Below are 16,721 nucleotides of genomic sequence, written 5' to 3' on the forward strand. Positions count from 1 at the left end.
AATGAGAATGCAAAAATGATTATTTGAAGTTGGAATATATTCAGCATATTATTAGATATATTATCTAGTACAATTTACCAGTTTCTTAAATGTTTGAAGTCTTTCCGCTGCATCTTCCAGTCTGTTAGCTTCAATGAAATCATTGTATTTATCTGTAAGGCACAGAAGGCAATAATATATTAATAATAGTTAGCCTGTGGTTGACTTTAGCCAGCTTTATTGAAACAGATTCTAAAGTTGAAATCTCAGGTCAATATCAAATAAAACTTCAAGGCTGGAAACAGGGTAGTTTGCCTGATCAAATAGCTGGGCTGTGTCCAAAATGAATAGATGCAGAACAAATTTTGTAACGGGGACCAAACGTGATAGCTTCCTGTTTGCTAAAGTCTAATTAAAGAACTAATTGTTAAACAAAGTATTTGATTACACAGAAACTTTGAAGAGGTTAAAAGTGTTGGCGGTGATCTAGAATACGGTGTCATCAATATAAGTGGAATTTGACTAGGTTTTGAATGTCACTGACAAGCGGCTTATAAATGGGAGATACAGGTGGAGGGGGGGGGGGGGGGGGGGGGGGGGGGGGGGAGGTTTCCTGAGGGTTTCAATGAATCCAGAGACAACAGTGAGCGGAGAAGATAAATTAAAGCAGGAAATTATCTAAATACTTGAGCACCTCCTGTCTTATCCATGGAAGAGTTTGCAGTTTCCGCAAAAACCTGTGTACCCATAGCTTTATATGGGGTTTGCCATGTCTAATGAGGCTGACATCAGAAATTGCAAAATCCATATAAACTTAAGTGGAAGCAAATTATACGAATATCAGAGAGGTGGGAAAGGGAAGTTAGATATATTTCCCGAGTCAGAAACAGCAATAAAACATGAATTAGTAATTCATCAACTGCTATTTCATCTAAGTCTGCATTAGCAGTTCTGAATCATCTTTGTATATGAGGCACTGCTTGGGTGTGAAAAGGCACCAATAAATTTAAAGATTTGTCAACTTTTAGCTTTAAGGGATGCGTGGGGCAAGTTTTTTTAAATTCACAGAGGGTGGTGAGTGCTTGGAATGTGCTGTCAGGTATCGTGGTGGAAGCAGATATGACAATGACATGTAAGAGATTTTTGAATAAGCACATGTATGTGCAGGAAGTAGGGAGATGCAGTGAGATAAATGTTTATCTTGCCATTATGTTTTGCAGACGTTGTGGACCGAAGGGCCATTTTCGATGATCATTTTATTAAACGCTTCCAAATGGAAGTTTATGATTTTTTACAGTTGATTTAATCTAATGATATAAATGTCACCATATTACATGTGATTCACTTTTTCACACTGCATCAATTGATAATTAAGATATTTTACTCACCATCTGTGAATAGAGGCTGAGGAAGCTTTCGAAAAAATAGTTTAAGCAAACTGCTGATCACATTCAGGTCCTGCCATTTCTGCGAAGATAACATGAACTAATATAAATAGCCATCATAAATCATCACAGAGAACACCATGTCCATACAGATCCCTACAGATAACCATTGTTCGATGAATCATGAACTCTGTATCAGAGACCTGGGGCAAAGGATGAACAATGTCTCTGAGGCATTGGATCAAAATCAAAGTCTCTTATAAGCCATTAATGAATAACACAAAAACTTTGTTCTCGTTGACTAAAAATTGGTGCTGGATCACTGTTATTGTTTGTGAGTGTGTGCATATTCAACACGTGTGTACATACAGAGCCCTTGATAATGTTTGGGACAAAGACCCATCATTTATTTATTTGCCTATGTGCTTCACAATTGGAGATTTGAAATAGGAAACAAATCACATGTGGTTAAAGTGCACATTGTCAGATTTGAATAAAGGCCATTTTTATACATTTTGGTTTCATCACGTAGAAATTACAGCAGTGTTTATATATATATATTGTCCACCCATTTCATGGCACCATAATGTTTGGGACACAGCAATGTCATGTAAATGAAAATAGTCATGTTTAGTATTTTGTTACATATTCTTTGCACGCAATGACTGCTTGAAATCTGCGATTCATGGACATCACCAGTTGCTGGGTGTCTACTCTGGTGAGGCTCTGCCAGGCCTGTATTGCAGCCATCTTTAGCTTATGCTTGTTTTGGGGGCTAGTCCCCTTCAGTTTTCTCTTCAGCATATAAGGCATGCTCAATTGGGTTCAGATCGGGTGATTAACTTGGCCACTCAAGAATTGACCATTTTTTAGCTTTGTTGCTTTGTTCCCTTGTTGCTTTAGCAGGATGTTTGGGGTCATTGTCTTGCAGTAGAATGAACCGCTGGCCAATGAATTTTGAGGCATTTGTTGAACTTGAGCAGATAGGATGTGTTTATACACTTCAGAATTCATTATGCTACTACCACCAGCAGTTGTATCATCAATGAAGATAAGTGAGCCAGTACCTTCAGCAGCCATACATGCCCAGGCCATAACACCCCCCACCACCATGTTTCACAGATGAGGTGGTATGTTTTGGATCTTGGGCAGCTCTTCTCTCCTCCATACTTTGCTCTTGCCATCACTCTAATATAAGTTTGCCATCACTCTGATATCTGCGTCTCATCTGTCCACAAGACCTTTATCCAGAACTGTGGTTGCTCTTTTATGTACTTCTTGGCAAACTGTAACCCGGCCATCCTATTTTTGCTGCTAACCAGTGGTTTGCATCTTGCAGTGTAGCCTCTGTATTTCTGTTCATGAAGTCTTCTGCGGACAGTGGTCATTGATAAATCCACACCTGACTCCTGAAGAGTGTTTCTGATCTGTCGGACAGGTTTGGGGATTTTTCTTTATTATAGAGAGAATTCTTCTGTCATCAGCTGTGGACGTCTTTCTTGGCCTGCTAGTCCCTTTGCGATTAGTAAGCTCACCAGTGCTCTCTTTCTTCTTAATAATGTTCCAAACAGTTGATTTTGGTAAGCCGAAGGTTTGGCTGATGTCTCTAACAGTTTTATTCTTGTTTCTCAGTCTCATAATGGCTTCTTTGACTTTCATTGGCACAACTTTGGTCCTCATGTTGATAAACAGCAATAAAAGTTTCCAAACTGTCCAACAATCGTTGTCTCTGTACTGTACACTGACAATGACAATTAAAATTGAATTTGAATCTTGAATCTGAATCTGAATCAAAAGTGATGGAAAGTCTGAAGGAAAGACTAGGTGCTGAGAGCTCTCTTACACCTGCATTAAGGAGGCAATTAAACATACCTGAGCAATTACAAACACCCGTGAAGCTATGTGTCCCAAACATTATGGTGCCCTGAAATGGGGGACAATGTATAAACACAGCTGTAATTTCTACATGGTGAAACCAAAATGTATAAAAATGGCCTTTTATAAAATCTGTCAATGTTTCTATTACAAATCTCAAACTGTGGAGTACAGAGGCAAATAAATAAATGATGGGTCTTTGTCCTAAACATTATGGAGGGCACTGTATGTATATTCAGTGTATATTTATATATGTTATTATATATGTTATATGTTCTATGTGGGACTTCTGACAATAAAACACTCTTGACTCTTGGAGACTGATATGTCAGATGGCTTTCAGAAACTTTCTTACAAAACCAGACTCTATGCACTGCAAAGAAGGGGATGCCAATAGGTTTGTAGAAGAACCGGAAGCTTACTTCTTCTGAGGTATTTAGATCAGTCATTCCCTTATTCAGTTGGTCTTGTAGGCTGGAGACCATGGCATTGTTCCCTGGTACCCTATAGATCCCTGTGTACTCCAAGCCCTTCTCCTCCACCAGTTTACAACACATCTCCACTATCAACGGAATAAACTGAAAAACAAATAAACACATATATTAATATCTGATCAACAGAGGAACGATATAGGCCAGTATTTAACTTTAAAACGAAGAGCAGATTTTTTTTTTACCCGACAGATGACAGCAAAACACAACATATATTTGTTACTCTTCACAAAGTAAAATAACCCAAGGTATTTTGTAGGATCTTTATTTAATACAATTTTAAATATGAGTAATAAGGATAAGCTAAGTTACCTTTGGTCATAGGTAGATTTCAGGAATGTCTTAAAGAATGGGCAGATGGAGATGTGGAATGACAGGGGAATGGAGAGGGGGTAGATTGAAGTTAAACACTTTTCACTTGTCTGTATCAGGGTATTGCTACATACACAAACATTTCCAGATCAGTAAAGACATGCGCACATAATCAGTACCTTGTTTTTTACACCAGGCTGACACTCCTCCAGCCGAACACCAAAAGCTGCTCCAGAAACTGTTTTTTTTGTCTTCTTCATTATGTTCAACCAAGAGCTCTTGTCCTTAGGAGGGCTACTTTCATCTGGAAAAAGAAATAAGCATTGAAAGATTACTTCCTTTTCAATGTATTCATTTTTGGTTCATGGGTGTTGCTGGCAATGCTAGGATTTATTGCCCATTCCCAAAAGCCGTTGAAAATGGAGTTCTAATGAAAGCTCCTGTATTGTTCTTGGGTAATACTGTCACAATTCAACATTAGAATAACACAAAACCCATGATCCCAGTTGATCAAGATCCCATGGCAATTGTGGACAACCTTCTTCACTGTCAACTGTACCTTTTTTAGTTGCATATGCAAATTTACTAACCATGCCAACTACCTTCACATTCAAATAGAATGAATGTCCTCATTTCAACAATGAAATTCATGTGGGTACACTATATATGGACACTGCTAGATGATGGATGCATGGATTCGCACTTCGGCTTCTGCATGCTGAAAAAGAAGCATGATTAAATATTTTCTTATTACAATGTGCTCGGAATATTAAAATCATAATGGAAAGATTTCAAGATGCTAATTTCTGTCAAATCATCAACCTTTCCCTTTAAGTTGTTTGTAGTTGTATAGAAAAGGTTAAGACATTTATTTTGCAAGAATTGGAAGTAGAATCAGATAGGAATTCATGCATCTATTTTAAATTCCAAAGAAAATAAGATGCAGGTCTATGAGAAAAGAGCAGGGAAATGGGATTAACTGAATTTCTCTACTGGAACTGCATAAAACTCAGTGAGGTAAATGGCCTTCCCCTGGGCTTTTGGTAAGTGGAGGCTTTCAGTGCAATGAAGGGGAGGGGTGTTCTAGCTTTTGCTTGGTGAATTAATGTACTAGACAGAGGCTCGAAATGCACCATACGGTATGCAGACCCTGTGTCCGTGGGGACTCCACAACACCTTCCATGTCCTGGAAAACCACAGGTGCGGGATGTGTCACCAGTTTGAGGGGTTTCAACATAGAACGGTACAGCATAAGAACAGGCCATTTGGCCCACAATTTCTGTACCGAACATGATGCCAAGCCCAACTTTTGCCTGCACATAATCCATACCTGCAAATCCATATGCTTATCTAAAAGTCTCTTAAATTCCACTATCATACCTGCCTCAACCACCACCGTCTGTGTACAATACCTGCCCTGCACATCTCATTTAAACCTTGCCACTCTCACCTTATAGCCATGCCATCTAGCATCTGATTTTATTCCATTCTGGGAAATAGTTTCTACCCTATCTGTGCCTCTCATAATATGGTCAACTTCTACTAGGTCTACCCGTAAGCTGTGCAGGGATCGGTGGTCGGCGCGGACTCGTGGGACGAAAGGGCCTGTTTCCGCGCTGTATCTCTAAACTAAACTAAAAAAAATTACACTCCCCATCTTCCTTCTTTATCAGATGCCTTATCTGCACCATTTTTACAGATGTCTGAAATACCTCATGATCTGTAGATTTACAAACAACTTATTCAAATAGCATAACAGTCCAGTCCTCAACCAACTTGACATTCAGTCCTCTATCCAAACTAGTGCCTGCTTCTCAACGAGGCTGGTTGTAATAGGTTTACCCATTCTGAAATTAACAAAACATTCTGCAATGAAAAGGGATGGACAAATAAATGCATTCCCCCAACTCATTACAAAGCATCTGAAGAAGGGTCTCAATCCAAAACATCACCTATTCCTTTTCTCCAGAAATGCTGCCTGACCAATTCAGTTACTCCTGCATTTGTGTCTATCTTCGGTATTCTAACCCATCTTAAAATAATTGTAAATGAGGGATTTCTACGTTTATATTTTCTATAAAAAGTATATTATGGCAGCTCCTTTTCACATTTTCTGCTTGCTAGAAGTCTGGGTACGAATTGGCTACAGAGCCTTAATACACAAACAATCTGAAATGCAACAGCTTTCTCCCAGATTTCTCTCTCTCGCTGTTATCTATTAGGATGTACAATTCATTTTGTAACAAGACTGCCCTCTGGTGCACTGATTGATTCCTGCCGGGAAGCAACGCCCTTACAGATCTTGAGATAAAGATTCAGGCCTACTCTGAAATTTGTTCCAATGCTAGTTTTTCCTGTGGAATTTTAACAATAACAAGCCCCTGCTGAACAATATATGAATAAGAAAAAATTTCAGTCATCAATAATTTTTTTCTGACAGCTTAAAATTGTGTGTCTTGATACTTTGCTGGTGGAGGCTTTGTGCCTGGGAGGTGGTATTGACTGGGGGCTACTTTCTTTAATCAGTCACCCCATACTCGTGCTATTTAAAGGTTTTCGGCATTCATTTCTGGAGTCAGTCAAACAGAATTAAATTAATTACTCATAAATCTAATTTAAAAAACTGCAGATGCTAGAAATCAAATATAAAAGCAGAAATTCCAGGAATAATTTAGCAGTGTGTCCAGAAGGCTGCAACATGCCCATATGGAAGATGAGGTGCTGCTCTTCAAAGAAACATTTTGAGCCCTGGGTTTTGATTGCAAAACCCACATTTATTCTCCATCTCTAACTGCCCATGAGAAGATGGTGACGAATCATCACTTAAACTACAAGAAGAATTTGTGAAGGAAGTCCCATATTATTGTTGGCATGCAGTTCTGAGATTTAGTCCCAGAAATGAATAAGGAATGTCAATGTGTTTCTTGGTCACTATGGATGCAATCTGGAGGGAGAACATGCTGGACTTCCCACAGCCCTGTCCTGCACCTCACTGGGGAAGGCTCTGTGTGTGGGAGGTGCTAGCAGAGTGGGGGCTACTTTATTCAGTCACCTCATCCTCCTGCAGTTTCATAAGTCATAGCAGCAGAATTAGGCCATTCGGCCTATCGAGTCTACTCTGCCATTCAATCATTGCTGCTCTACCTTTCCCTCTCAACCCCCATTCTCCTGCCTTCTCCCCATAAAACCACAAAAACGAAGGAGATAGTTGTGGATTTCAGGAGGGGGAGGAGGAGGACTCAACCAACACCAATCACCATCAGGGGCAGTGAGGTGGAGGTGTTCGCCAACCACAGGTACCTTGGTGTGCAGCTTGACAGTGAGCTGGACTGGAAGAGTCATATGGAGGCGGTGTACAGGAAGGGACAAAGTCGACTGTATTTCTTAAGGAGGCTAAGGTCATTCAACATCTGCCAACCCCTACTGTGCAGTGTCTACCATTCAGTGGTGGCCAGTGCTCTGTTTTTTGCTGTGGCCTGTTGGGGAGAAGGCGCCCGCATAGCGGACAAAAACAGACTGGACAAGCTGATCAGGAAGGCCGGCTCAGTGGTCGGGGCTGAGCAACTAACGGTCCAGCAGGTGGCAGAGGCCAGAACTCTGAACAAACTGGGTTCAATAATGACCAACTCCACTCACCCACTCCACGCCCTGAAGGTGATCAAGAGCAGCATCTTCAGTCAGAGACTGATTGCACCAATGTGCCAAACTGAGAGATATAGGAAGTCTTGTATACCAGCTGCTATAAGGTTTTATAATGCGCAAAAATAATTTTGCATTTTTTTAGTATTCATTCATTGTATTTTAACTTATTAAGTATGGAAGCTATCTGCGGAAATGTGTGGTGTTATGTCTGTCTTGAAGCTGTTGTGGCACTGTCATTTCCTGTAAAGGATTATTAAAGGATCTAATCAATCAATAATCAATAACCTTTGGCACGCGTACTAATCAAGAATCTGTCAAATTCCACTTTAAAAATACCGAATGACTTGGCCTCCACAGCCGTCTGTGGCAATGAATTCCACAGATCCACCACCTCTGATTAAAGAAATACCTCTTGCTTATTTACTTTTCCTTCTACCTATTTTTTTTCCTTCTTGTCTTTACAGTGATTTCCCATTGAACCACTATTATTCACCTAGATTTCTCAGCAAATATTTCTTAGCTAAAAGATAATTCAAAGATAAGACAAACCAATCCAAACTATTGTAATTAAAAGGATGACTGCTGGTGACTGAGGCCACAACAGAAGAAACTAAACTCTATTGTGCAATAATCCCTGTTATTTTCAAAAATCTATAACCTATCTCTAAATGTTGCCTTAACTTTGAATAATTAGAGTTAGGGGTGAGCAACTGAAGAAAATGAATACTGATGAGAACTCTTGCAAGATAAGAACGACAAGGTTATGGAGAGAGAGCATGAGGTATTAAGCTGATTCACCTTTGTTTGCATTATCTTGTCTGGGGGATCGCGGTCGACGGGTGACATGATGCCGTGATCCTTTTGGCGAAGAGTCCGATTTATTATTAGCAGGGCTGCAACACAATAAGGGTACAATCTCAGATTTAAAAAATCCAAATCTTGCTTTAACATGTATTCCCACCACTGAGTCATCCCATTTCCATAGCATCACCCTATCAGATTCAACCTCAGCTCACCCACTGCTGAAACCCTAATCAAAGTTACCGTGACTTCTAGTCAACGAGATAAATGTAGTCTTGGCTACACGCCACTTTCTATAAACTGGAGATTATCGAAACTTATGTTTTCCAATGCCCTAACTTGCATTAGCCCATTCACCCAATACTCTTACAGTTTGTGCCCTAGAATGCAACCTGGTGAAGCAAATGTTTCCATCTTGTTTCAGATCCCCTCATGGTCTCAGCCTCCCCAACATTCTCAAACCCTTCTGGTCACATAATCCACTGGATTAATTGATCTCCTTGAGAGAAGGAAATCCACCGTTCCAAACTGGTCTAAATGTGATTCAAACCTGGAATCAATTTATTCAATTTTGACTGTACCCTTTGTAAAGTCTTCAAATCCTTCATAATATGTGGTGGATGAAGTTTCGCAAAGGTCTGCCATGACTGCCTTACTTTATGATGTACAGAAACCCACTTGCTTTATTATGACGTTCTTGATTAGACAAAAGGGTAGAAGACTTGACTAACATAAAACAGAAGAAAATGGGATGTGGGAGGGAACGCAAGCACTAGAGGAGACCCGAGCACCAGAGGAAACGCTCCCAGTCAGATGGAGAAGGTGCAAGCATCACACACAGCACCCGAGGTCAGGATTGAACTTGGGTCTCTGGTGCTGAAGCAGTGCTCGACTAGCTGTGCCACGCTGAACTTGACCTGCTATAAATGGGATTGTCTGAATTTGAGAAGATTTTTCTTTGGATTATTTCCAAAGGTTGCTTCCAAGCAAGGATTCACTGACACTTTATGTCCAGGTTCACAAAATGTGTGTCTGGGTTGTGGGTCGCTGAGTATTTAATGCCTCCAAATCCAAAATTGGATCAATATTTTTAAATGATGAATGAGGGAAGGGAAAAATAAATTGGCATTGTACTTTTTATAAAAGCAAAAGCATCGTATTTAATTGAAGTAGCAGAAACAATCCTGGGAAGGACTCAAGAGTATTCGTTTGCTAACACTTTGGCACTGGTACCAGCTCCAATATCAACACATGCATTGTTAGACCTTATATAGCACTATATATGCTTTGCATACCAAAGGAAGTTTGCCAAGTTTTGATAAATATTCATAATGTTTCCCCCCTTGGAATTTCTTTTTTTAAACAGTGAAGTTTTTCCACGAAATGAGTCACTTGTTTCTCATGATAATCTGCGTGCCAACTAGATAACAATTTGGACAAAGTACAGCATACAACACCCATTTTCTTCATTTCTTCAAGGTGCATTTAACACTTTCATTCAAATTAGAACTGAAAGAAAAGCCTTTGGTCTGCACAGCATGAAAACCCTGCACCGGATTGCAAAGGCAGACAATGAAAGCTACCTGGTCTAACACCGAGACAAAAAAAACACCTTCTGCTGGAAGAAATGATATGCAGCACCATTAACATCCTTGATGACAAATAACATTTCTAAAATGTCCTCAGCTAACAAGAATGAAGAGTTCAGTCAACAAAGATTGTATCAACAAAGAACAGCTTTTTTTTTCATTCCAGACTGCTGACTGCAGTAGGCAGATTCCTAGCACGCAGCAAATGAGGAAAGTACTGCTCGCTTATATCATAAATAATGCAGTATAAAGAAATATTTCAGCATCTAATTGGTTTCATTACCTCTGGTTCCTGTACTCCTTTAATTTGACTTGTATCAATCTGGCACTTGTGTCCTAATAAAAGAAACATACTTTAAATACCGGAGTCCTTGAATATATTCAAACATAATCTCCCACATACACTATAACAACCAAGAAGGCAGGAAGAGAATAGAGTTAACAGGAATTTATAAAGGGAAAACCGAGTTTGATAAATCTAGTTTTCTGAGGATTTTATTAACTAGGGAAAAAAATCAACGAGTATAGCATATTTGAATTTTGGCAAGCTTTCAATAAAAGTGCTGAACAAAGTTAGAGCACTTGGAATTGGTGATCATTTACTAACATGGATTGGGGAATGGGTAACAGAACACAAAGAGGTCCTCTTAGGGTTGTCAGTTTATGACTAATGCGCCTGTGCCAGCTACATTATAAATTAATGCACTAATACATGTCAGCAATTATTGGTAAGATGTATTAGTGCATCTATTTTATAAAGTACTGAGTCAACATCTGCAGAGCTCAACAGACTTTTATCAGATTAAATCTTCGTCAAAGAAATCCATTGTGTTGCCATGGCAACGCATCGCAGAGCAAGTTTACTCTTTAGTCCCATCATTGAAAGTAATCCATTATTGGAGGTGGAAGGATCAATAGCCCACATTAATATATGACTGTTCATGTAATCTGTTTTCAACCTTTTACAGTTGGAATTGGAGGAGCATCCAAATGATGAATGTTATCCAGCAAACATTAAAATTGCAACTACACTAGCGTGCGGCACGGTAGTTGCAATATTTTGTTTGCCGGATAACATTCATCATTTTGCTATCTTTATGGGATATTTTCAAGACGCGATTCCCATCATTGCCCACATCAGGAAAATAATTTGCACTCTATCCAACTGTCGATAGACATGGCTGTGGTCAAAGTAGGTCCAATTACAGGTCACTGACCCGTGACGCTAACAACATTTCTCTCTCCACAGACGCTACCTCACCTTATTAGTATTGTGCAGAATGTTCGACCTTATTTGAAATCACACTGGTGACGTGCTTACCTCTCCCTCGGTTTTACTGTTCTCTTGGATGATTTTAATCCAGTTCAACATATCATCTCTATCCTCAGCCTGAAACAGGTATTCACAGAAATCCGAAGTCGTCAGCCTGAAAACATTCTTCCTTTTAGTCTCACTGTACGAAATATCAATCAGACAGGCTTTAACACAAATGGGCTGTTCATCCTCAGCAGGAGAAGTAACATAGGTCACTGCGTCCCTTTTGTCCTTGTGCAGATATAGAGAATGCGATCGCACGAGGGCATAGACCCTTTTCCAAGATCGAATGCTGCTCACAACCCTCTGTAAAATAACACAAAACAATATTTTAAATAAAACTTTAAGGTAGCGTCATCTGAATATCTGGCAATTATAATATTTAAAAAAACAAACAAGCCCAATCTTCATGTACACAATACCAGTAAACCTAGAGAAATACATTCCCTAAAACTATGGAAAGCTTTAACCTTGATGGCAATACATGAATAATTGAACGAGCAAATAAATCAATGGGGCATCAGCCAACAGCAGAACTACTGGTAAGTAAAGAACAAATGAATACATTTCAAAGCAAATATCCAGAGAAGGGAAGACATTCATCTAAAACCATAATACCTTTTTTTCCCTAAGAATCCTTTTGTTTATTTCAATTATTCCTAATCAACAGAGAGCAGCTGCATAGATGTGTAATATTCTAAAGCACAGCGACAAATTCTAATGTGCAAATAAGTGATAATCACAAATTAAGACATTAATGAACAGGTTATTTTTCTAATGTAGAATTTCCTATATAACAAAAATGTGTTTTTCTTTTTCTTCCACAGTGAGTTTAGATTCTTTTATATAAACATGTGAATCTGCGACAGACAATACAAGTAGCCAAAGCAACATGCAGAATCATTCAGGAAGATGGAGTGTCAGGACATATATCAAAAAAATATTCCAGTAATTTTAATTATTTTCCCTTTTCTGTGGAAGCTGAATTCTACATACAGTAGAATTCTGCCACAGGCCAATCTATTTGTTGCTGGGCAAGTGTTTGGATGTACCTCCCATGGTATAGGGGAGAAACTCTCATTCTTATTAACATTTATCAAAATGAGAAATGCTGGAAATAAACTGCAGGCATGGCCATTATTTTGATGGGTTAGAAGGGTCTCTTCACCAGATATTTGACGAAAGCTACTATGCCAAAATTTAATTTGCCCTTTTCTTTAAAAATACTGATCAATATTTTCTGGTTAATTAAATTATCTGCCTTCAAACAAGAATGTTATGTTATGTGCTGTTCGAATCCTGGTCTATTTTACTGCCTAGAATTTTCATTCACTTTTAAGACAGCCATGTCAATAGATTATTTATAAAGCAAACCACTGTGATGCAAGTGTTTAAATTATGAATTCAACACAGCATATATAAATATACACATGTCTTTATAGTAACAGCAGAGCAAAATCTCTGAACATGTGTTCCAAAAGATCTGTTAAGTTGACATCAATATGCTTTTGTGCTTAAAAAATTATCTATTCTAACACATTCAGTTTTACGTACTATTTTTTCCAGAGTTATGATTTCCAGTTGTGGTTGGCTAAATAAGTGCACCTGACAGATTGTTAATTAATTAATTAATTAATTAATAGCAGACATGATACCAATGTGATATCAGGTAAATACAATTTTAAAAGGATATGCTTCATTTCATTAATGCTGCAGGATAGATTCACTAATAAGGTAGTTCTGCTTTATCAAAAAATTCTAAAGCCAATACATTTTATTCAGACTCATAAGCAATTGAAAAGTCTGTTCGGTATAATCACTTATTAATATGATGATACTTAAAAAATATCAAGACACCATCTTATGTTGTACTTACATTTAAAATTCTTGCTTTGATAAAGGAAGCCAAGTCTGGTGCAGGCTTGTAACTAGTGTTCATTCTAATGCTACCTCAAGGATTTAAGAAATAGCCAGGGAATCGGATCAGATCACTTTGATACATCACTATTGAATTACCTCATATTAAAAATCCCCAGAGCATATTGCTAATTAATTATTTATTATCTGCCTCAAATTCAGATCACACTGTACAACATGCAAAGTAAATCAATAGCCTTAGCTATTTCAGCAACATTGAAAAAATAAAGATTTCTGCAACTTGTTGAACTAATTAAGAGTTTTTTTTGAGAAAGTAATATTTCAGTGAAACTGGCACTTAATGTTGAGTGGAAATTGTGGAAATAAATAAAACAGAAAGGGTCCAGTCAGTCGGTTACTGAAACATCTCCAGGGTTTGTGTTACTCCCTGTCTTACTCACTCAACAATGTGAAGAACAACTTCATAATGTCAACTCTAGGCGCGCGATTTTTTTTAATGGTTTCAGCTAGTTATGGTATGGAATTAATAAAAGTTGAAGAAAGTCTATTCCTAATCAAACAGAATGCTTCCTTAAGGAAAAAAAAGTTTCCTTTGAGTTATACACATCTCTTGCAGACGTTCCATTTTGAGAACAAATTATATCAAAATACTTTAGCCCAATGAAGAGTTTCAATGTTAACTAATCATGAATATTTTCAATACAATCACATTTGTAATTGTTTTATTTAATGCAATTTTAATGTATGTGAGAATGGATTTTTATTTGGACAAACATCAGCTAGTCAATAAAAGCTTAGCATGAGCCCCCCCACACACATGGAGTGATGGACATCTGGAATGTGCTGTCAGATGAAATGGTGAATCAGATACAATCACCACATTTAAGAGACAATTAGACACGCGCTTGAATAGACATGGCATAAAAGGATAGTGACTTAATGTGGGCAAAAAGGTATTAGTGTAAGAAGGAACTGCAGATGCTGGTTTAAACTGAAGATAGACACAGAAACCGGGAGTAACTCAGCGGGACAGGCAGCATCGTTAGAGAGAAGGGTGACGTTTCGGGTCGAGACCCTTCTTCAGTAAGGTATTAGTGTAGATGGGCAAAAGGGTTGGCATGTACATTATGGGCAGAAAGGCTTGGTTCTGTGCAGTGGACTCGGTGGCATCATCTGGCAGTGTTTGAAGGACCTATCCATAGAAGAATGGCTTATGCAATATTTCCAAAATACTCAATCGGTTGCTAAGTGCTTTAAAACACCCTAAAGGATTCAGTCTAACACAAACTCATGGATATACTGTATACAACAGCTGGAGAATCGGATCAGATCAGTCATGATTGCCGTTTTATAAATGTATACCCTCTCCCAACTCCGAACCTTATACCATTCTGAAATTATTAATATCTATCCAATTCTATCTTTCTTCTTTCTAAATTGTTTCATTTTTATATTAGCTGAAACATTACATGTAATTTAAAATTTGGGTCAAAGTAGATCAATGTGCCCTGGTTCCTACATCTTTGACTTTACTTCCCCTGAACACCAAAACTAAAATATTTCATGATGTTCAAAAATATAAAACTACATTCTCTCTTTCTAAATTATTAAGTGGTCTGACTCACAAAAGCTTTGATGCAGGCTCGAATCTTACCTTTCCCTTCTCTGTGACCAGCTGTCGATAGTATAGCCAGCCCTCTTTCCTGACATCACTGAAGGTCACGTCACAGAGGTCAGACGTAGAATGGCGCTTGGATCTGTTGTTTTCAGAACCATCCAAGCTTTCTGAGGACTGATTAATACATAATAAAATTGTGAATAGTCATCCTTTAAATTGTGTGAAAACCAATGTTTTAAATATAATTTCTACTTTGTGCCCAAGCCAGTATAATTTAAAAATGACTTTTTGTTAAGACAAACTGGACACATTATTCATGTATAGTATTACCAGGCACCTTGTGTTTTACGCTTGAAAAGAGTGTGCAATTCAAAAACACCTACATTAAACATGTATGTGGCTATGCTGTCAGCAGTACATTTGAACACGCTATTCCGAAAATACCAGCGCTTAAAACTAGGTTTGGTGAAAAAAGGAACAAGCTCATTACTTCAAAAACGTTATTTGCATAAATCAAACATGCGTAAACCAATACAACAATGTGGTGTACTAGTACTCCAAAAATCCAGCATCTAGCTGTTCTGTAATTTGGTTTGGCACATGGTATACTCATTAATCCAGAGTGCGAGTCAGGCACCCAGAGTGCGGACTTAAGGGCCTGTCTCACTTAGCCGTCATTTGCACGCCATTTACGTGACCTGGTAGCGTGTGGGTAGCGCGGGACGGGCGCATGTAGTGGCATGGAGTATGGAATTGCGCGCGGTACAGCGCAGCGCGCCAGGATTTTGGGTTGCCCAAAATCTTCGCGCGCCACCAGCCTGTCACGTAAATATCGGCCAAGTGGGACAGGGTGGCGTTTCGGGTCGAGACCCTTCTTCAGACTGAAACATCATCCATTCCTTCTCTCCAGAGATGCTGCCAGTCCCGCTGAGTTACTCCTGCATTTTGCGTCTATCTTCAATTTAAACCAGCATCTGCAGTTCCTTCCCACAGATTAATTTGGTCTGCAGCTTGCTACTTTTCATTCACCTCTTTTTTTGAATAGGGGCATTACATCTGCAGTTTTTACAACTGCTAGCACCACTCAAGAAACTGGAACATTTTAGAAAATCACCATAAATATCATAAACTGGGTAAATATCATAAACTGGGTATTCAAATGACGTCACGCGCTCCAGACGGCTGTGCGGACGCATGATGACGCGCGCGACAGTCACTACCAGTCTGTCGCGCAAATGACGGCCAAGTGGGACAGGCCCAGGAGATTGTTTAGATCCAGGATTAGGATCTGGAACACCAAAGGTCAGGAATGTGGATAGGTTTGCAGCCGGAGATGAGATCTGAAATGTTTGGATATTTCCTGCTCCCTTTGAATTCACTAAGTTCACTAAACATTCAGTATGCAACCAAGGAAACAGCAGTACCTTTCATTGACGTTAATGGAACATGGTACCAATGCGGCGCTCCAAGCACTACAAACCACCAATCAATCTCCAGGTCGATATATCTTCAAAATTTGTCATGTTTTATATCACCTACACCCACTACATATTGATGCCACCAAGTATGATGGAGCTCGACCCATTTAATACCATCACAGCAGTCCTCCAGTGACATGCTATGATGATTGAGTATAGAGGCCGCCCTCAGAGATGGCTGACCTTGGGTGATGTATCCTAGATGTTGGCCGCTTGCTCCAAACCTCAGCTAAAGCAGCATCGCTTGTGGCTGAAGACACCAATGCGGGAGTGCCAGTATACTGATCTTTATATTACCACACTGCAACCAACTCTCCTTCCCAAATCTGCCTTGTTTTTGTACGTCATTGAAAATAAT

General features: G+C 39.0%; 1 protein-coding gene across 6 annotated transcripts in view; it reads right to left on the reverse strand.

Annotated features, from left to right (window-relative positions):
- The window catches only part of LOC129710104 (rho GTPase-activating protein 23-like), a 252,435-nt gene that overhangs the window by 30,965 nt on the left and 204,749 nt on the right, over positions 1–16,721 (reverse strand). For all 6 annotated transcript variants that reach the window (XM_055656832.1, XM_055656835.1, XM_055656834.1 and 3 more), the window contains 8 exons: positions 14,922–15,059; positions 11,396–11,695; positions 10,358–10,410; positions 8,483–8,577; positions 4,222–4,346; positions 3,662–3,817; positions 1,368–1,446; positions 79–152 (listed from right to left, as the gene is read on the reverse strand). In XM_055656832.1, the coding sequence (XP_055512807.1) occupies positions 79–152; positions 1,368–1,446; positions 3,662–3,817; positions 4,222–4,346; positions 8,483–8,577; positions 10,358–10,410; positions 11,396–11,695; positions 14,922–15,059 (1,020 nt within the window). The remainder of the gene's footprint in view (positions 1–78; positions 153–1,367; positions 1,447–3,661; positions 3,818–4,221; positions 4,347–8,482; positions 8,578–10,357; positions 10,411–11,395; positions 11,696–14,921; positions 15,060–16,721) is intronic.

The sequence above is a fragment of the Leucoraja erinacea genome, chromosome 27 (assembly GCF_028641065.1).
Source record: "Leucoraja erinacea ecotype New England chromosome 27, Leri_hhj_1, whole genome shotgun sequence".
In the NCBI taxonomy this organism is placed as follows: Eukaryota; Metazoa; Chordata; class Chondrichthyes; order Rajiformes; family Rajidae; genus Leucoraja; species Leucoraja erinaceus.